At 42.4% G+C, this 22,914-nt stretch overlaps 1 protein-coding gene and 1 long non-coding RNA gene across 2 annotated transcripts; both read right to left on the bottom strand.

The window, feature by feature from the left end:
• Positions 1-10,739: 10,739 nt before the first annotated feature.
• Positions 10,740-11,361, bottom strand: LOC137026845 (uncharacterized). The gene is made up of 3 exons (XR_010895940.1): positions 11,227-11,361; positions 11,091-11,125; positions 10,740-10,845 (listed from the first exon to the last, which is right to left on the bottom strand). It is a non-coding gene; the product is annotated as an uncharacterized lncRNA (long non-coding RNA).
• A 3,117-nt stretch (positions 11,362-14,478) lies between these two features.
• Positions 14,479-20,080, bottom strand: LOC137026843 (macrophage mannose receptor 1-like). Its single transcript, XM_067394389.1, has 5 exons — positions 19,806-20,080; positions 18,616-19,020; positions 18,238-18,402; positions 15,641-16,018; positions 14,479-15,214 (listed from the first exon to the last, which is right to left on the bottom strand). The coding sequence occupies exons 1-4, from the start codon at positions 19,849-19,851 to the stop codon at positions 15,642-15,644; spliced, it is 993 nt and encodes a 330-aa protein (XP_067250490.1). The 5' UTR covers positions 19,852-20,080; the 3' UTR covers positions 14,479-15,214; position 15,641.
• Positions 20,081-22,914: the final 2,834 nt, after the last annotated feature.

The raw sequence follows: 22,914 nt of genomic DNA, 5'->3' as shown, positions 1-22,914 counted from the left end.
TATGCAAGGCTCTGAATCAATAAATGCCAGTAAAAATAATATGTATATAAGGTAGGCCTATATAAATATAGTTGCAAGTGGCATTCTTCGGGGTCCAAGCAACAATGGCCGATCTGAATGATTAATGATGGAATTGAAATGTATCTTATGATGTGGTTTTTACAGCACTTCACTGATAGTTTCAAGAAAGACTTTGCTGTTAAACGGGTTTGATGAAACAGGTTGAAGCAACACAAGGGTCAAAAAGGCAACTGATGTCCATCAAAGATGCATACTAATTTTTGTCTTAATCGATTATACAGTTGCTGAGTTATAATGTTTTTTTTATTCGTACCCCATTTTCAAAAAATCATCAGCTATAGGTCAACTCGTAAAAATAGGCGTTGCCTGACCAATTTATTAAAGTGTCCCTATTTTGCTACTTTAAAGGTTCCTAATTTAGTTTCGGAGGTCTCCTACAACAGTTTTACATGTATCAAAGGTCAAAAAACACTTTAGTTTCCTCATTATATACATTGCACATCACTGCATTTTTCAAAGCTTCTCAAACAATTCATCCAAAGATTCAGGCTGTGTCTGAAATCACCCCCATACCCTCATTCACAATTCACTACATTACTTCACTAACATAGTCCACTTGAGGGAGTGAACGAAAACGATTATATTACACTGTAGGATGATATTACACTGTAGCCACATTGGACCAGTGATTTGGAAAATGTATGGATGGATGATTCAGCTGGGGGCGCCATCTTCTGGTCAGACTCTGGAATTAATTTGCGTGTGATTATGTGACAGTGCATTATGGGTATTCTCTAGCCATTGAGCATATATTGGTTGTACACTTGTTGCGTTGCATTGTGAAATTGAATGAGTGCACTCAATAACATCCACTGTGGTTTCGGACACCACAACAAATGTCCGTTCCTTTCAAATATTGCCATATTTAAGTGTAAAAGGGGCCGATTTCAGACACAGTCTCAGTATCCCTAAACCCCTCCTTTCTGAGAGCCTACTCTGGTCTGATTGGTCAAACGGCTCAGTCTGTTGTGACTGGTTTACCGCTTACAGTGTTTGTTGGAAACTAAATGCTATTACCATAAATCCAAATAAAGTGGCTACTGTCCCATCTTTAATTAATTTTTTAAAGCATTTTGTAAATCCTGCATTGTACTAAACCACCGCTACTGCAGCTGATAGACAAGATCATTGAAAAGGTTGTTTTCAGTCAGCTGAAAAATTCTTAAGCTCGAATGGATACTTTGACAACTTTCAATCTGGTTTCCGACCACATCACAGCACAGAGACTGCGCTCCTAATGATAATAAATCATATTCGCTTAATACTGATACAGGCAAAATATCAGTCCTGGTACTACTTGATCTCAGTGCTGCGTTTGACACTGTCAATCACAACATACTTCTTGACAGGCTGGAAAACTAAGACAAGCTTTCTGGGATGGTCCATATGGTCTGATATGACCAAAATCTTATATCATGATAGGAGTCATTTTATATCACGACAATGATATATATTACAATATAGTTATTTTTGCTTTAAATAAGATTATAATATCAACATTTTCCATATCATTGAAATTTCATAATTATCATCAATTTCAATATAATTAAAAAAAAAAAAAAAACACTTGCCTAAAAAACTCTCAAGCTTACTGAGGATAAATAAACTGTGATAAAGAAAGAGCAAAGAATACAAACTACAATAGAACAAAGATGGACAAAACACTTTGACGCATAGGTAAGCTATGTGTATTTAACCGTTCAAGTCCAATTAGGCATCAAAAAGCACTCGGTTCAGTCCTCACGCGCTCTATGATCACAGTCTCTCAGAGAGCGCGTGCATATGCTGAAATGAGTTGTCGTTCCCTGCTAATTGCACTTAAACGGGTTAAAACCACTTGTTTTTAAACCGCAATGCTTAAAAACTCTTGCAAATTATAATCTTTCATGACCGCACAGCTTCGCAACCTCACGCGACAGAGACGATCTTTGACAAATTTCTACCGGCTAATCGTGTCTACCAGTATATCGCCCACCCCTACTTATTGTGCTTAATACACTTTAACATTGAGGACATCTCTAATTCACAATCGCCTTCTGAGAGAGGCAGGTTTCATGTGTGCACTTTGGCAGTGTGCCAGTCAGCATGAGTGCTGCACCGAGTTCCTTTTCAGGACATATTGCGCTTATAAGTCTTTTAACATCAAGCACGTTCCGCTCTTTATATTCTTATTCATCACTCTGAAGTGTCAATAGTGATATATATTTACATACTACAATATATACGATATAGCAAAATCTCTAACAATTTTATTTTGTGGTAGCGATATATATCGTCATATCGCATAGCCCTACAAGAGAATAGGGAAAGGTTATTATGTGAGAATAGGTGACCATAAGTCTGAGTCACATCCATGACATGCGGAGTCCCGCAAGGCTCAATTCTTGTACCGCTCTTGTTCAACCTGCATATGCTGCCACTGAGCCAAATAATGAGAAAGAACCAGATTGCTCACCACAGCTATGCAGATGACACACAGATCTACTTAGCCCTATCACCTAAAGACCACTGCCCCATTGACTCCCTGTGCCAAAGCATTGATGAAATTAACAGTTGGATGTGCCAGAACTTTTTTCAGTTAAACAAAGAGAAAACTGAAGTGGTTGCATTTGGAAACAAAGATGAAGTTCTCAAGGTGAATGCATACCTTCAATCTAGGGGTCAAACAACTAAAAGTTAAGTCAGGAATCTTGGTGGGATTTTGGTGTCTTAGTTTCAGTAGTCATGTCAAAGCAATAACTAAATTAGAATATTATAATCTCAAAAATATTGCAAAAATTAGATGCTTTGATTCCAGTCAAGATTTGTTCATGCTTCCATCACCAGCAGGGTGGGTTATTTTAATGGACTCCTCACTGGCCTTCCCAAAAATACCATAAGACAGCTGCAGCTCGTACAGAACGCTGCTGCCAGGATTCTGAGTAGAACCAGAAAATATGAACATATTACACCAGTCCTCAGGTCCTTGCACTGGCTTTCAGTTGCATTTAGAATTCATTTTACAGTTCTGTTACTTGTTTATAAATCACTCAATGGCCTAGGACCTCAATATATTGCAGATATGCTCATAGAATATAAACCTAACAGATCACTAAGGTCATCAGGATCAAGTCACTTAGAAATACCAAGGGTTCAGTCAAAGAAAAGAGAGTCTGCTTTTAACTGTTCTGCAAGCCGCAGCTGGAGCAAGCTTACAGATTTCAACTGTAGTCACATTCAAATCCAGACACATCTGTTTAGCTGTGCATTTACTGAATGAGCACTGTACATCTGACTGATTGAACTTTATACAATCTTATCTTATCTTAGCTTATTTCTTATGCATATGTTGTGATTATTTTATGATTATTTTATTTTAATAAGCACTTTGAATTACCAGTGTGTATGAAATGGGCTATATAAATAAACTTGTCTTGTCTACTAATGCCCCCTATTGGATGTAGACATAAGCTACAGCTTTAAGAAAACAGCAGAAAAATGCTCTATAAATTAAATGTATTAATTTTGCTGAATTAATTTTTATTAAAATGATCTATAATTGAGGAAAGCAGAAAAAAACACATTCATAACATTGTTTAATTAAATTCTTAATGTAATAATTTAAAAGCATAATAATAATTTAAATGTATATTCTTGGTTTGTTTCTTTTGCCTTCTCAACTTTTCTTCTGAAAGTTGCAGTGTTCTTTATGCATTCTCAGTCTTTGCTGGTAAATGTCATGGTAGGCTCTGTTTCAACTGAAACATATGCAGGGTTAGTCTGTTAGTGTGTATACTGTCAATTCTTGTCACTGCTGGACTATAATATTTAATCTCGAACCTGTACAGGTTCCTAAAGGACCATGAGTTGTCTTCTATGTTGCTATATCAGTCTTAGCAACCATTCTTAGCAATGTAAACATATGTTTGCTCTCAATTGATTTTGTTAATTGAAGCTTACTACATTATGTAGAAGAGTATTGTGAGAGAGATATCGACTGTATTACCTGCATTCTAATTTAGCATTTTCCTTCAGGTCAGTCCTATGTTCATAATAAAAAATCAGTTTGAATGTCTACTGCGTTCTTGTCCTTTTAACATTTTAATGGGGTTACCTGTGCCCTGCTGACACTGACAGCGCTAGTCAAAGCATTTGTCATTTATGTCTTGTTCTGTGTTCACAACGAGTTTCAATATAAAAGTCTTTGCGACTGAGTGACTCGCTCATAAAGACAATCTTTGCCGCCATCTAATGGCGTAATAAATGTGACTCTTTTCTGCGTCGTGCCTAATAACGCCCCTTAGCTGTTATAAATGATTATTTTACCAGACTGACTATAAGTGTAAGTCTCACTACGAAGGAGTGTTTAATTTCCAAATCCTTATAAAGAGGTGAAGGATATACGTGGGATGTCTTTTACCACAAACACATGTGATTCATTGAAAATAGATGTTTTTTTACTCAATGTATGGTTATGATAATTCTCCACTGAAAACGTCTCGGTTACGTATGTAACCCTCGTTCCCTGAAGGAGGGAACGGAGACGTACGTCAGTAGTGACCGACGAATTGGGATATCACCTAGAGAGCCCTATCAGCTTTGTGTAAACTAAAACAAGCCAATGGAATTGGCGTGCGATATTTGCATAATGCGCACCGCCTCCGACAGGTGTATATAAATAGGAAGCAGATGCAATCGCACTCTGTTTTTCGCTGAGGAGACAACTGGTGTCCGCGCTACAGCGAGGGTACAGAAACTGTGGCGACGGGACGTACGTCTCCGTTCCCTCCTTCAGGGAACGAGGGTTACATACGTAACCGAGACGTTCCCTTTCAGTCGGTCATGTTCAACGTACGTCAGTAGTGACCGACGAATTGGGATCCCAACTAAAGCGCCACAGTTACGAAACCCCTTCCAGTGCCCAGCGCAAGCTCAGCCGCCCATAGCACCGGCTGGCGGTGAAGGGGGCGAGCTTACACCGAGAGAGTCTACTGCTGTCTAACCACTACCCACTAAGTAAACTAGACTACACTGGGGAAGCGAACCCGTAAGGGACGCTGCGGAGACCACTACCTACCCAATGGGGGAGGAGTTTACGTGGGAATACACATATGGACTGGCCCGGGGGGGCTCCACCTGGTAGGGGGAGACTCATCTGACAGGTGACAGCAGAGCTGGCTCTGCTAAGGGAAAGACACGGACTCGGCCCGTAGGGAGTTTTAAACCGTGGATAATTACACATATGGGACCGCTCACGTAGAGGGGTCACGACATATGGGCCCCAGCCAACAGACAGCGTCAGCGACGGATGTAGGCCTGGCATCACACACTCCGCAATGTCCGAGCCAAAGGGGGAGGCGGAGGAACTCGACAGGGTTCGCCAAGCGGGGAACACGACTGGAGTGAAAGTATGCACGTATCCGGCCAGTGGCGGGAATGGCATTGCAAGCCGACACTTAGAGCGGGTACAACACATCTACCGACTAGTGGATGCGAGTACACGTGAAGATACCGGCTCTACACGTAGGCTATAAAACCTAGCGAACGTGTTTGGTGTCGCCCAGCCCGCAGCTCTACAGATATCTGTCAGCGAGGCGCCATGAGCCAGCGCCCAGGAAGAGGCCACCCCTCTGGTGGAGTGGGCTCTCAACCCGAGCGGGCAAGGCACGCCCTGGGATTCGTACGCCAAGGCGATGGCATCCACTATCCAGTGGGCCATCCTCTGCTTGGAGACAGCCTTTCCCTTCTGCTGGCCTCCGTAACAGACGAAGAGCTGATCTGAGGTCCTGAAGCTTCGCGTTCTGTCCACGTAAACGCGCAGAGCACGGACGGGACAGAGCAAAGCTAGGGCTGGGTCTGCCTCCTCCGAGGGCAGCACTTGCAGGTTCACTACCTGATCTCTGAAGGGAGTGGTAGGAACCTTGGGCACGTATCCAGGCCGGGGTCTCAGGATGACGTGAGAATCACCGGGCCCGAATTCTAGGCACGTTTCGTCGACCGAAAATGCATGCAGATCCCCTACCCTCTTCAGGGAAGCCAATGCAACCAGAAGAACCGTCTTAAGAGACATTAGTTTCAGGTCGACCGATTGCAAAGGCTCAAAGGGATGACCCCGGAGAGGTGTGAGAACCAGGGTCAGATCCCAAGAGGGTACGGAGGAAGGGCGAGGAGGATTCAGTCTCCTCGCCCCCCTCAGGAACCTGACGATCAGATCGTGTTTCCCCAGGGACTTACCCTCAACTGCGTGGTGATGTGCGGCGATAGCGGCAACATACACCTTGAGGGTGGAGGGAGACAGCCTTCGCTCCAACCCCTCTTGCAGGAAGGAAAGCACGGATCTGACCGAACATGATCGGGGGTCCTCTCGGCGAGAGGCGCACCATTCGACGAACAGGTTCTACTTCAACGCATAGAGACTCCTAGTGGAAGGAGCTCTAGCGGAAGTGATGGTGTCTACGACCGCTTGCGGGAGATCACTCAGAACCTCCGCATCCCGTCCAGGGACCACGCGTGGAGGTTCCATAGATCGGGACGCGGGTGCCACAGGGTGCCCCGTCTCTGAGTCAGGAGGTCCTTCCTCAGAGGAATCGGCCAGGGAGGGGCTGTAGCGAGGAGAATGAGGTCTGAGAACCAGGTCCGAGTGGGCTAGTACGGAGCCACTAACAGAACCTGCTCCCCGTCCTCCCTGACCTTGCACAGGAGTTGTGCGAGAAGGCTCACTGGGGGAAACGCATATTTGCGCAGACCCGGGGGCCAGCTGTGTGCCAGGGAATCCGTGCCGAGCGTGCCGCCGGTCAGGGAATAAAACCACTGGCAGTGGGCAGTTTCTGGGGAGGCAAACAGGTCTACCTGGGCCTCGCCGAAATGCTGCCAAATCAGCTGGACCGCCTGGGGGTGGAGCCGCCACTCGCCCGCAAGTGGAGGCTGCCGTGACAGCTCGTCGACTGCACAGTTGAGCACACCTGGGACATGAGTGGCCCGAAGGGACCTCAGATACTTCTGACTCCACAACAAGAGATGGCGGGCGAGTTACGACATGCGACGGGAGCGTAGACCACCTTGACGGTTGATGTACGCAACGGCCGCAGTGCTGTCTGAGCGGACTAGAACGTGCTTGCCTGACAACAGCTTCTTGAAGCGGGCCAGCGCAAGACGTACCGCTAGCAACTCGAGGCAATTGATATGCCAATGCAGCTGAGGCCCCGTCCAAAGACCTGCCACTGCATGCCCGTTGTACGTGGCCCCCCATCCCGTGGCAGAGGCATCTGTGGAGACCACAGCATGCCTGGACACTTGTTCGAGGGGTACTCTGGCCCGCAGGAACGAAGGGTCCGACCACCGGACAAGGGTGCGACGGCAGCTCGGTGTCACGGGGACACGGAGCGTGCCGCACTGCCACGCCCATCTCGGGACCCGGCCGCGGAGCCAGTGTTGAAGTGGTCTCATATGAAGCAATCCGAGCGGCGTGACCGCGGCTGCAGATGCCATATGCCCCAGGAGCCTCTGAAAATCTTTCAGTGGAGCCGCTGTCCTGCGCTTGAGCGAGCTCAGGCAGTTCAACACCGACTGGACGCGCGCCTCGGTGAGACGCGCAGTCCGTGCGACCGAGTCTAGCTCGAGACCGAGATAAGAGATCCTCTGCCTGGGGGCGAGTTTGCTCTTGTCCCAGATGACCCGAAGACCCAACCGGCTGAGGTGAGCTAAAACCATGTCCCTGTGTTCGCACAACTGCTCTCGCGAGCTGGCCAGGATCAGCCAGTCGTCGAGATAGTTGAGAATACGAACGCCCTGTTCCTTGAGGGGAACAATGGCCGCCTCCGCAACCTTCGTAAAGACACGGGGTGACAGGGCCAGCCCGAAGGGTAGGACTTTGTACTGATATGCCCAACCCTCGAACGCAAACCGGAGGAAGGGTCTGTGTCGAGGCAGAATCGAGACATGAAAGTACGCGTCCTTCAGGTCTATTGCTGCAAACCAATCCCGGGGACGGACGCATTCGAAAATACGCTTCTGCGTGAGCATCTTGAACGGCATCCTGTGAAGATACCGGTTCAGGACGCGCAGATCCAGGATTGGCCGTAGCCCACCGCCCTTTTTCGGTACAATGAAGTAGGGGCTGTAGAACCCCGACTTCATATCGGCTGGAGGGACCGGCTCGATTGCATCCTTCGCCAGTAGGACAGCAATCTCCGCCCGGAGAACAGGTGCACTGTCCAACGACACTTGAGTGAAGTGGACACCCCTGAAAACCGGGGGACGCCGGGCGAACTGAATCGCATAGCCGAGTCTGATGGTACGAATGAGCCAGCGGGACGGGCTGGGAAGCGTGATCCACGCTTCCAGACTCCGAGCCAGCGGGACCAAAGACACCACAGACGCACCGGGGGTGGGGCAGCAAGGCAGAGAGGGACCCGATTCGGACGGCATGGGAGCGGCCCGGAGTGAGGTCGGACTCTGCGAGGCAGCAGTGCGAATGGGAGACGGCGCACGGGACGCGGTCTGCGCCATCACACTGCCGCCTACTGGCGGAATGGGAGGGGGTTGCGAGTGGCAAGGCGGGGCCTGGCACACTGGCAAACGCGCCCTCTTGTGACCTGGAGTTTGAGGAAACTGCTCTTTTTGTGGCAAAGTGGGTACCGCTGGACTCCGGAGACTACACGTTCCCCGACCGCTTGCCACCTGGCTTGGCAGAGATGGGCTGGGCACCACGTCCGCGACCGCGACCGGCACCCTGCTGTTTGGCTGGTGTAGGCTGCTGCTTTGCCGACTTAGCAGGGGCGGAGGAAGACGCAGGCGGGCGCCCTCGGCGACGAGCGGGCTGAGGCTGAGCCACAGGCGGCTGGGTGGAGGCAGCAGCGGACCGCCGTGGCATGACATGTCTGATAGCCTCAGCCTGCTTCTGTGCAGCGGAGAACTGTTGGGCACAGCTCTCCACCGCGTCGCCGAAAAGGCCGACCGGAGACACGGGGGAATCCAGGAACCGATGTTTGTCGGTCTCCCTCATGTCTGCCAAGGCCAGCCAGAGGTGGCGTTGCTGGACTACCAAAGTAGACATCGCCTGGCCAACAGAACGCGCTGTCACCTTCGTTGCCCGGAGGGCAAGGTCAGTGGCAGCGCGCAGCTCCCCAAGCAGCTGTTGGTCAGGACCTTCCTAGGGCAACTCCGACAGCGCTTTTGCCTGGTAAACCTGCAAAAGGGCCATCGCGTGCAGGGCGGAGGCAGCCTGCCCACAGGCACTGTAAGCCTTCTCAGTCAGACCGGCTGAGAATTTACAGGCCCGGGACGGGAGACGCAGCTCACCGCGCCAGCCAGCGGCCGTTGGACACAACTGCATCGCAACAGACCGCTCGACTGGCGGGATCCTCGCGTATCCCCTGGCTTCCCCGCCGTCCAGGGAGGTGAAGGCGGACGAGGGACCAGGCCTTGTACGAGCCCTATGCGGAGCTTGCCAAGACCTGGTCACCTCATCGTGTACTTCCGGGAAGAAAGGCATTGGGGCGGGACGCTGGGTTTGACCAGCGCGACCCCCCCCAAGTACCAATCGTCCAACCGAGATGGGCCGGGACAGGGTGGAGGGTTCCACTCAAGCCCGACGCACAAGGCGGCCCGGGAGAGCACAGCCGTGAGCTCGGGATCCGACTTGGGCAACGCTACCGTCCCGGGCGGCAGCGCGTCCGAATCTTCCTCCCCCGAGGACTCAGGCTCACCTTCCGATGCAGCGATCGACATCCGATCCGCCGCCGGCGCACCAAAGGTAACGGCTGGACAGTCCGTAGAGGGCCCAGTGGAAACCAACGGTGGCACGATGGGTTGCGGTGCTGATGAGGCGGCAGGGGCCCGAGGAGCGTTTCCGCTCGGCGGGGAAGCCCTGACCGTAATCCTCGGGTCACCCTTCCTATACACCGCCGAACCGTCATTCCGGCCCGGGCCGGAAAAAAACGGTCGAACGGAGCACAGGGGAGGGGACCCCCGCTTCCTGAGACTTCAGGAAGGAGAGTCTCGACCTCAGCACCGCGATAGTCATGTTCCCGCAATGGGGACATGAACCATCCACAAAAGCTGCTTCAGCGTGCAGAATGCCCAAACACGAGATGCAACGATTGTGCCCATCAGCAGGGACCAGGGAACGACCGCACCCATTAACGCACAGACGAAATGACATACTGTCAGGGTTCGTCTGTAAAGCTCTTTTAGAAGGGGAAAACAGTCAACTCGCTCGTGCCGAAGCACACAGGGAGTGACGCGATGTGCCAGGTACACCACTCCCTGGACACACCGAGGAACCGGCCCAAATCGCAACACACACTTCACTCTTAGGCGTGTGCTGTGAAAACAGCAGTTGAGAGCTATAGCTCGGATCCTCGGGAGCTCCCGACCTCGCTGTAGCACCGTTACACCGGCACACACGGCTTGCTGTGAATCCTCTTCGAGGCAGTTTAGTTCACACAAAACAGTCTTCTTAAACAGGACACCACTGAATGGCTCCGAAGCGAAAGACAGAGTGCGATTGCATCTGCTTCCTATTTATATACACCTGTCGGAGGCGGTGCGCATTATGAAAATATCGCACGCCAATTCCATTGGCTTGTTTTAGTTTACACGAAGCTGATAGGGCTCTCTAAGCGATATCCCAATTCGTCGGTCACTACTGACGTACGTCGAACGTGACCGACTGAAAGGGAACCAGGAAGTAACAGCATAGTGCATAAGTTCAGACGCACACATCACCATCACGCTACTTCTGTCCTCCATCTGCTGGTAAACTAATGAGGGACACTGGAACATCTGAAATAAAACAGTAAGATGCTGGTGAAAAACTGAACATCTTAATGCAGACTCAATTTAAACACTCTTTTAATGTCTTGATTTGTCTGTAGGTCAGTAGTCTATAATATTGCTTTTAAATCAATTTCAGTGTTCTAAGGAACAGTTCTTAGGGTCTATAAAATTCTTAGGAATTTTTTTTTTTTTGTTATTTTACACCAAATACTTCTGAAGAGAGTAAACAAAGTCAGATTGTATTAGCATACGTATGGATGATGGCTCTTTCTCAGAAGATTTGAGGCTAGAGAGAAACAAAGAGCAAAAGTTAGATTTCTGTTCACATGTATGATTCTCCTTCAATATTGAAAATATCAATTAAAAATCAAATTATTTTATACTCACAGGTTTTGCTCTGTAAACCATAATAGGGTATATACAATATAGCACATTTCTCTGGATAAAAGAAATTCATTCAATTTGTGAAATTTACAAAAATATAATGTACAGTACTTGCGTAAGGCTGACCAGCTAAAAAGCAAAAGAAGGAAATTCATTGTGTTTCAAAGGATTTTTCTTGCTGTAAAATGTTGTGCAGTAGTTGGGTTTGGGTGTTACTTAACTTTTTATTTCGTGTCCTCAAAAAAAGGACAGAAAAGTAGTTTTTCAGAAACAAGGCCTTTATGTTATGCTATAATGTAGCAAATTTTATCATCAAGAAATTATTCAGTACAGGTACATATAACATATATTGTATTAAAATGGAAAAGGAAAGAAACTACACAAATCATCACATTTTGAAAAAGTACAACGGCATATTGCACAAAAGCTGAGCTCAGGAAGTGACCATTATCATTGTTTCATCATTGGCACTGCATTGGTTAACTATGCCACACTTCAACACTTCTCATTTGTTCTTTATGTACACATATAGTTTGAGTTTGGTGTAACTGTTGTGGTATGATGTGAAATTTCTGCAAGAATTTTTTCCGTACTTCCAGATTGACACATCTTGATTGACACATTCTCCTTAAGAATATTCTGACATTATCTAGAACAGAAATATATATATATATATATATATATATATATATATATATATATATATATATATATATATATATACATATATATCTCATATGGCATTAAGCCACAGCCAGTTAGAAATCTACCTGGATATACAGTTTAAAATCGGAACTGATTTTACATATCTCAAAATGATTCAAAATGATTATGATTTGAATTTTTATTTGAAAAATAGGCAACTTCTAGCTGGAAATGACACAGAAAGGTGACAAAGACATTGTTTTAGAGATATTAATGCATAATATTATGCTTTTTTAATTATTTTTTACATTTTGACAAAACATTCCATGTCCACAATTATTTATATCCTTTCTCAAAAATCAATGGCAAAGACTTTATTTTTTATCACAGCTATCAAACTGTTTTTACAAATGTGATTTTTTTTTTTGCACATTTCCACTGGGATTTTGGACCCCTTCCTCTTTTGCATAAATCTCCAAGTTGTTGAGGTTGGAAGGCTTCCTTGCCATCACTCTGGTCTTCAGTTCTCTCCACAAATTCTCAACTGGACTCAGTTTTGGACTTATACGTCATCAGCGCGTTTCATGCTATGCAGTGTTTATACAGACAGACGTCAGTCACAGGTCCCGCAACAAACAGCAGCCACCTTCTATACTGAATCAAAACAACAAGCTTATGCTGTATTCATGCCATAATTACCGTAATTAAGAGATGGCAAACCTTGACTTTCTAACCAGAGCTGTTCAGTCAGATTTGGAATTATATGTATCCATGACAATAGTATCAACACTGAAACAAATCTGCAGCAGTCAGGTACAAGCTCTCTAACGCCGCGCGCACACTTAATGATTATAAGGCCGATTATGAATGTAAACTGATACTTATGACTGATCGTGCTCAAACGTGTCCAGTCAGAGCCAGTTGCGTTCAGTCAGCGATTACAGTCGGTCTTCAAATTTCGTGTGTAAGTATTTAATTCTGCATCAGTCGAAGGAAGTAATTGCTGTGTGTTGAGCACAGTCTTAGAATGTTTTATCTAGTCATTAAATGTTTGCCAGGCTTTAATTGTTTACATTCATTATTATTTTAATGTTATGTTCTTTGAGACACAAGGTAGTTTAACGCCTTCTCTAGTGATGCTTTGCTGAGAGCAGGGGCCCGTTCTTCGTACGTCGCTTATTACATCCGAGATCAAATGACACATCCAAGATGATATCATCGTGCTAATCATGATCCAGCTAATTGGGTTCTTCGAACACACCTGTTGTGTATGATTAGTATCGCTGGATTGAGTTATCTGAGATAATTGCGCGTTCATGTGTTGGCTTAAAAGGGGATATGTATCGATAGTAGAAACATTGATCAGCAATGCAACGATTGGCTGGAGTCAAGACGGCAACGTAAAGACATCATAGAATGAGAAAAGACACCTGACGAAAAACTTGACGAATTTCTAGACATTTATAAGGAAACAGCCAAGCGAATAAATGACAGAAGAATGACATAAATGTTAGATAAATAAAATGTGCACTATTTTTTTTTTTTTTTACATGATTACCCAATTATTTAGGCTATATTCACAATTTTTATTATTTGTACATTAATTTTTTTATTTCAATGTTGTAATTAGCAACTAATTTACCTTTGAAGCATATTTGACAGCATTAATTAAAGTTTCTTAAGGGTCAAGATCAAGTTATCTGCATCTCCTGCCCTTCATCAAGCCACTCCCATAATATATGTCGCGGTTCAAATGCACAAATGCATGTATGGCATAGACATCTGTACATCATATGTGTAAAACTCCAATAAAAAATATTACGTAATTATTCCCTCACGAATGAATCTCTCACAGAGTAAAACTGTCGGTGTCTATATTATGACACTACACAGCATTATAGTGTTATTTGCAAATTTATTTTGAAATCATTATTATTGTCCCTGGTTTACATTAGGGTACTCTTGTGGGAAAGTAGCAGAGGCTGGGACAGACTTTAAACATCACCTCCGCTTAAAAAGATGCAATCTAATCCTGTTTACATGAAATAAGCCTGCTCCCGAGCAGGTTTGAGCTTACGGACCTGTTGCTATGACAGCAAGTCTAGGATGAGCTTCGAAGAACCAAACGATCCAAGATCATGCCATATCGTCAACAATCAAATCCAGCTAACTGAGTTAGCGACGTACGAAGAACGGGCCCCAGCTGTCTGTGTGTGTGTGTGTGTGTGTGTGTGTGTATTCCTGTGTTTTGGAGGAGGCGTGACTTTGGACGGTGATTTGCAGGGAGGATGGGATCATATGCTTTCAATGTTAGCAAGCAAACGTTAGCATTTCCCAGAGCACCCACTGCCCCTTTAATGTAGTCTTTTTTTCATGATGCCATTTACTTTTACAAGGTTGCCTGTCCCATTGGCTGAAAAACACCAATGTTCCCACCACCATGCTTGACCGTAGGGACTAAAAACTTCTTCTTTGTCCAGTTGAGCTTTTGCAAAGGCTAGACGAGCTTTTCTGTGCATCTTCATGTCATAAAAGATTTTTTGTAATGTAACATACAGCTACTGCCCTCTGATGTAGACAAAAATTAAAGCTACAGCAATAAGTGACACATTTATTTTTATATGAATTCATTTTAAAGACATTTTTATCTAAACATACAAATGAAGAATGTTACTGCATAAGCAATTTATCCTAATGAGAACATAAAGTTGCTGCAATACACAGTTCTAAAATTGCATCATGTAAAATATAAAAGAAAATCTCAACAAATTATTCAAATAAAAAAAAAATAAATAAATAAAAAAAAGTAATTATATAATATAATTAGGGCTGTCAATGTTAAAGGGATATTTCACCCAAAAAGCAAAATTCTGTCATCATTTAATCACCCTCAAGTTGTTACAAACCTGTATGAACTTGTGTCTTTTGCTGAACACAAAAGAAGATATTTTGAATATGTTGATAACCAAACAGTTGATGGGCCCCATTGACTTCCATAGTGTTTTTTCTCCCCATTAAAATAATTTGGCTGGTTGCCCATATTCTTAAAAATACTGTATCTTCTTTCGTGTTCGGTAGAAGAAACACTTTTTAAAACATTGTTTCAGAAGTGTGTGAGCCCTCACACATCACGCTGTGTGAATTACAGACTGAAGTCAGAAGGTTAAAACATCCCAAAGCTGTATGGCAAGATGACTATATTTGAAACGTTAATTGAATAATTCACATATGTTTTAGTAAAAGTTTCTTTTTCCTCTTCAGGTCTGCTCTTCCCTCTTCAGAAAGTCTTCTGATCATTTATTCATGTACTCATCGTTGGTAACAATTGTGGTGGAGTTGATGGAGTCTGTGTTAACAAAAGTGTACAAAGAGTTCACTGGGTTAGTGTGTGTGCTGGAAAACTACTGAATATAAAGATCAAATCTAATCCTGAACACAAATTCATCAGAAACACAGTCAGGACACTCTTAGCCCAAAACCAAATCTCATATCACACAATGCCAGATTTGTCTTTAATAGCATTGCATGTCAAAATGCACCTCACACCAGCAACTGGTGTGAGATTTTAATATAGAAACGCATGCAGAAACTATATTGAGCTCTGTAGGCATATGTAATGCCGTTACAGTTATGAGCTATAAGATTGAGGATCTCATCAGCTCAGAAAATCAACAGCTGCATGTTACATGTCTTTTTTTTGAGTTACTTTTACTTGTAAGGAAATAATGAAATGAAATGCATAACAAAGCATGTTGAGAGCATGTTGAGAAACCTTAAGTTTTGCTCCTGATGGTGGTCACAATCACTGCCACAGTCATGATGACGAGACCAACAGCAATGATGGAGAAAAAGCAGATGTAGATTAAAGATACCCCTTCCTCGTGATCATCTGTGTAGGTCTCACTGCGATGGCTCACCAGTGAATTCAGCTCGTGCACACAGGTGAAGGAAACAGGTGAGCTCACTTTCACATTAAACACACACTTTTCATTTGAATAACACAGTGGGTTCTTCAGTGTGTCGCTGTGTTCACCCTTCACTAACAGCTGGAAAGAGCTCTCAATGAACCTCCTGCCAAATGAACACATCACCATCACATGCTCTCTGTCCTGTATCTGCCTGAACACTGTGATGCTGGGCACTGTGGCATCTGAAATAAAACATAGAAACAACATAAAGAAGGATTCTGGTTCTCTGTAAAAAAGCAAACAGCACCATTCTCCACCCACGGTTCAAACACATTTGCACCTCAGTTCATCTAAAATCTGATGATACACCTATGGTTTGGTGAAAAATACAAAGTGTAAAACAGACAGACTGCATCCAAAATCACATACTTTCCTACTATATAGTAAGCTAAAAACAAAATTTGACAAAATTAGTATATCAGAAAGTACCCAGATGACCTTTACTTTCAGTAAGATTCTGAAGTGCGCATAAGACGGACACTTTACTATCCCATGAGGCCATGGGAGAGGATATTTTCTATTAAACTTCTAACAAAAAAAAGTCCATGTACAGTCAGAACTGTAATAATACACATACACACAAAAACATATAGCCAGTGGTGTAGGCTAATCATTATGTAAATATATTAAAGGACACACATATAGAAACAGTTCTAATTGCTTTCTTATAGTCTTGATATTCTTTTTCAAGAACAAAAAACAAAGGTTGGATTTTACTGTACTTACATTTGTGTATATGAAATTTATCAAAGATTTAATTTATAATATAGTATTCTTTCCTTTTATGTGAGGGGATATTAGTGAAACCAAATAAAACATTTTCTAAACACAAAAAAGTGGGGTCAGTGTTATCAATTTCAAATCTACTCAACTCTTTCCAGAATTTCCGTACATGAGATCAATGCAAAAATAAGTTAAACAAAGTTTCAGCCAGCGTATTATAGAAAGAACAGTTCAAATCAATATCTTTTTTTAAAACTTAACAACAAAAAAAATATTTACAATGTGTATTTTGAAAGTTATTTCAGTCACTCTTTAGTTTAGGGTCCAATTCTCACTGTTAACTACAATTAACTACCAATTACTGCTTATTAATAGTTATTATGGTAGTTGTTAATTTTAGGATTAAGGGATGTAGAATATGGTCATGCAGAATAAGGCATTAATATATGCTTTATAAGTAATAAACAGTCAATATCCTTATATGGATGTTAATAAGCAACTAGTTAATAGTGAGAATTGGACCCTAAACTAAAGTGTTTAAGTGTCCTTAACTTGATTTTACCAATAAATATGAGAAGGGTCTGGCTGCAGACCATGGCGAGTGGAGCTCCACTCTCAAACAGGAAATACGTCACCTCCACTTGAATAATTTTACCGCAGCATTGCTACACTGGCAGTCTGAGGCTGTCATAACATGCGATGCAAGAAAAACGCATGGATTTATATTTTTCTGATGAGCAATATTGATGTTTCATCAGTTTTAGCTGATGTTGCATGGCGGCTAGCATAGGCGTAATCTATGTTTTGATGGCTTGTGTTAAAATAAAATAGTGAGGCAAAATCTCACAATAAAATAAAATTACTACTTATCAGATTGTGTTTTACTAATGTCTACACTTACCCCAGCCCTAAACCTACCCTTACAATAAAGCAAATGCAGTAATTAAATGACGCAATATTGATGTGTGCATGCAGTGGCCATAGCTGTAGCTAGCTCCACTAGTGAAGGTGACGTATTTCCACCTTTGAGTGAAGCTCCACTCGTCCCTAATGTCTGCAGCCAGCCCCTATTGATAAATATTTGTCTGGTAATTTCCAGATGGCCTTCCATAATAAAACTTCCTCCAGTTTATTCCAATAAACAATACAGATAGGTATAGTGACAATAGTTGTCCCAAATGACACGCTATACACAGTGCACTTACACACTGTGGGCCCTATCATTGACCTGGTGCAGTGCGATACTGCATCATTGACCAACAAAAACCTGGTCTAAAGTCAATGGCAAAATTGGAAAAATTGAAAGGGCGCAAATCAGATATGAGGGGACAAAATACCCTCCATTAATCATGGCCTCCTAATAATTCCCAACTTTTGTACCGGCTCTATCACTCTCTCTCTACTCTCTCCAGCTATAGTTGGTGTGTGGTTGTTCTGTGGCTGGCAACATTCAAAACAGATTTTAGTTTAGCCATATAGCACCACAAAATATCCACCACATTGTTTTCAGCTAACTTTATTAAGATAAATATTATGAATGCTTGTTTTATCTTATTTGAAACCATTTTGTCATCTTGAGGTTGAGATTGGTTGAAAACCACTGCTATACAAAGTGCATATTGTGCTTATTAAGTAATAAACAGCAATGTTTCTGTAGTGAATAGTTGTGTTGTCTTACTTCTTGGGTGGCAGAAGTCAAACTTTTCATCCCCGTTGTAATTTTTGTCTGTGGCACACCACAGCTGACCATCAGCTCTGCCATACAAAGTGCAATCAGAGAACCACTGGCCATCAAAGTGAAAAGGGAAATGGCATGGTTTCCCATATGGATCAATAGCCATCTCTGCAGAACATAAAGAAATGAAATTAGGGGTTGAAGTTTAATGTAGAATAGTTTAAGGATTTGATGTGAAAAACTTAAATGACTAAGGAGACAGAAGTCTTTCACCTAGTTAAACAAATGCTAATATCATACAGGAAAATTAATAGTAGGCATATTGATTTTGGCAGCCATTATTATAAAGGTTTGAAGGGTTAGGTGGACTTTTGGTCATACCTCGATATCCACGAGAACACAAATTTTCGTCAGTCCCATAAATCATCCAGCGACTCCAAACACCTGTTCCTGTATACAACATCATATTTGGCTCATCATAATCTCCATAATTCAGGTGCAGTGGATGTCCCTTCAATCCAAACAAGGTCTTATCTTTACATTCCCAGGTTTGTTCTGGGTTAGATTCATTGCAGGGCAGAAGGACAACTTTGACCCTGTCTTCAATCTTCTCGACCCCTAAACAGAGACTTAAAGCGAGGCTAATGATTCGTGAAGAGGAAATCCATTGGAAATGCTGAGCTTTGAAAGTTGCATCACATGGAGCAGTCAGCACCACGTTAGCACTCACGGCATACACACATTTGTTGTGGTCCTCATTGTAGATAAGGAAGGAGCTGGAACTATCTGAATACATGAAAAATGATATCAGACACTGTAACAGGCAACATGAGTTCAAATTGAGAAAAATTTCTAGATTGCTAATTGGATGTAACGTGGTTCCCTGAGTACGTTGTTTTATAATGTAAAAAAGGGAACATGTCTGTGGTGCAAAAGACTTTCTTAACCCTTTTGCAATTTGATTTCTTGAGATTTAAGACTGATCTCTATACAATCTCAATACAAATGGCCCGGCGTTTATTTGTGCATTAAATTACACATCTTTCATGACCTTTGTGTATTTGTGGATTGTATAGCAAGCAAAAAAAAAACTTATTCCAGTGTACGTGTGAATCTTTTGCACGTATTTCTGGATTCCCCTGTGAATTTTACTTAAAAAAAAAAAAAAAACAGTTTCAGCACTGTTATAGAGCAACTGATATTTCAAGGATTGTCTCATTTTTTAATAGCCCTAAAAAAGAACCCTGGCAGTAAAATATATAGATTAAAGTCATTAGATGATGCACCTGTCATTAAAGGTGCATCAGGGACAGATGTATTACACGGCATTAAAAAAAAAGAAAAAAAAAAGGAAAAATTAAATTGACCTTTATTCTTGCACATTAAAATATTTTTCAAATTAATACTGACAGAAACATGTATAGATTAACGTCATTAGATGATACACCTGTCACTGTATGGTACTTTAGGTACCATGCATCAGATGAATCTCAAACACAACAACAATTCTATTGACTCCTGCCCTTACAGTAGATAGACACAATCTAAGGCAAAAAATGTGATTTACTTACTGAAAGCTGACCAAAGGATGAGTAATAGGATATAAAGCAGGTTCATGCTTGATACTGTGTGATCCAGGCAGATGAGCAAATGATATCAGAGATCAAATATGAATAAGTAATAACAAATTTTAAAATATAAAATTATGAAGACAAACGAACGAATCAAGTAAATTGTAATAGCAAAAATAAGAAAAATAAATCTAAGTAATAATATCCAATTTGTATCTAGTTTTGTATAATAGATGAATTTTGTGAAGATCAGAGTATAGAGAAAGAAAGACAGAAAACAGAAGTGTCTTCTGAAGCTAAACATTTTATGCTGTGCTTATATAACAGAAAGATCTTGGGAAATATATTGAAATTATTTGTACATCTCTTGCAACATTCATGGATGTAAATTAAATTAAACGTGATATGCAGTGATGTCACAATAATGTTGCATTGTGGTATATGGAGCTGCCTGAAGTGAACATATAAAGTCGACTCTCTCCCTCTGTCAAAATCGAGAGACGGCGAGGGTCTGTCCATATAAACTTCCCTCGTCTACTTCATGATGTGGAACGAACTTCAAAATGGCAGCAGGGATTCCCCAAAGGGGAAGTGCTCAGGGAAGTTGGCGAGTGCGTGTCTAAAAGTTTTGTGGAACACAGCAGGTCTTATTAGATCACCGTGTTCCTTATAAGGCACACAGAATAACATTTAACACAATTGTGGTTTTAACACCTCTAAGAGTATATCACAGATCTTGCATTATCTCATGTCTGCAAAGATGCAAACAGAGGATTTTGCTACATCACTTAATCATTTCTAAGAAAGCACACTGGTTGATCTTACATTTGAAAATAATCAAACCTATCAGAGACACATGTCTAAAGACAGTTGACAGATGTGAATGTGATAACTTCTTGTTACAACTATACAACGGATATATTCACCTCAGAGAAGAAGGTACACAAGTTGTATTTCATGTTGAGTTTTTGTTAATCTTGACTTCTTACAAATTGTGTTTTTTCAAGGGAGACTGTGGTACTCAGTCTCATGAACGCACACATCGTACAGCCGTGCAGAGAAGACCAGCGGAGGTCATGAATTTCGTTAAATAATACATTCAATTTCGGTTTGTTTTTCCACTTCACGTCACATTAGATCATTCTGATACATTTGCATCTGTTTTGATGCTGGTCGCTATTCACTGCCATTATATAGAAGAGCATGAGCGGGTCCATAAAAGAAAGAAGGGCATGTAGAACAACAACAGTGTGAGTAAATGATGTCTTAACACTTAACACACTACCTCTGTGTTAACAAAAAAGTAGAATATGACATTGCAATATAGAAGTGAAAAGCAGATTATGACAAACCTTAACTTTGTAAACATTGCTGTTTTACCAAAATGAGATCCTTTTTCTTCTACGTATAATCAATTTTCCAGGTGTCCCAAACAGTCTGAAGGGGGCTTCATCAGAAAAATATCTTTGCACCAGTCTTTTGCTGGCTAATACTTGTACTTCCGGCAGAATTTCAGTCAGTCCTTGATGTTTTTCTTGGAGAGAAGTGACTTTGCTGCCCTTCTTGACACCAGGTCGTTGTCCAAAAGTCCTGGCCTCGCTGTGTGTACAGAGGCACTCTGACACCCACCAACTGCCGCAGATATTGAGCAGCACTGCGCTGGTGGTGATTGCTGGACTCTCTGGGACGTCCTGAAGCCTTCTTCATTGGAGCTGAACCTCTCTCCTTGAAGTTCATGATGATCCAAACAGTTCTTTCAGGTTTGGTATTAGCCTTTTTCACATTTCCGGGTTTTTGGCTTCCAGAATGAGCCACGCCGGGTTAAAGTTTTTCTGGTTGCAGATAGCCGAGCCTAACAACCAGATCGGGAATCAAAGTCTTTTTACGAATTAAATGTCATAAAAATGTTTGAACGGTTTTGATGATTTATTGGTGAAACTACAGAGCTCTCATTAAGTGCTAAATTTGACCTAATTCAAAGAGATGGCTGTTTAATTGGTTGTATTCTCCGTGTCTGCTCGGCTCAGCTGTGTATTATCGTAGTACTTCGTGTGATGTAAAGATAGTGTCTGCGTCTCAATGGGCATACTATTCATCCTAAATAGTAGGCTATGTGACAGTAATATTCAATAGCTACTATTTAGGGTGGATAGTATGCACTTTGGCATATAGGGAGTGTTTTTCGCGACGTGCTGGGGAAATGATCGGCTGGCAGCTCCCTTAACACGCAGACTTGATCCTCTGATTCATAATGAGAATCGCACCCTGGATATTTCTGGATATATATAAAAACTTCTGTCATATCTCAGTGATATTTCATCTCATTCACTCATATTTTCCTGTCGTCATCATCTTAAAGTTTGTAATATGCACAGTATTACAAACCCATTGTTGCTGTTTCAACATTAATGCAAAGACTGTATTTGTGTACGGTAGACCAGGTACAGTTGGTACACTTTTTGCTTTCACCGTTACCACACCAAAACTAAGTGATTTTTCATATGACATTTCTTTTACTTGTCTACTAAAATATTATTAATAATTAACATCCATAAGTAGGTCCTATTTTTCACAATTAGCTCATAAACACAAGAAGCTTTTTTGTTCCAACTGTACCCATGTCGAAAACAGTCAGGTACAGTTGAAACAGTACCCTAGTACAGTTGAGACACCCATCCGGAATGCTGTAAAGCTGCCTAACCAATTCACTGCAAATGTAAAATACCTTTAAAAATGAGAATTTAACAGTTTTTATTTCCATTTAGTATTTTATTTTATTATTCTGTTTAGTTAAAAGTAGTCCATTTGTAAAACATTGTGCAGTAATGGCAAACAGTGATACAATATTTAATTTTAGGCCATAAATTTTATATTAACAGTTGAAAAGTTGAGTAACAGTAAAAAACATTGAGCAATTGCAAACAGCAATAATAAAACAGATGAAATCTATTAATTTTAATAGATTAATAGATCTTAATAGAACTTACATCCTGCAACTAAACTGCATGGGCCGCAATAGGATTCTATGGTGCGGGTACATTTGATACACTGTGTCTCAACTGTACCCCGCTGACCACCTCGAACATTTCTCTAGATTTTACGATGACCT

Source organism: Chanodichthys erythropterus, chromosome 9 (genome assembly GCF_024489055.1).
Source record: "Chanodichthys erythropterus isolate Z2021 chromosome 9, ASM2448905v1, whole genome shotgun sequence".
NCBI lineage: Eukaryota > Metazoa > Chordata > Actinopteri > Cypriniformes > Xenocyprididae > Chanodichthys > Chanodichthys erythropterus.
The sequence above is the reverse complement of the archived record's forward strand: the minus strand, read 5'-3'. Positions and strand labels throughout refer to the sequence as shown.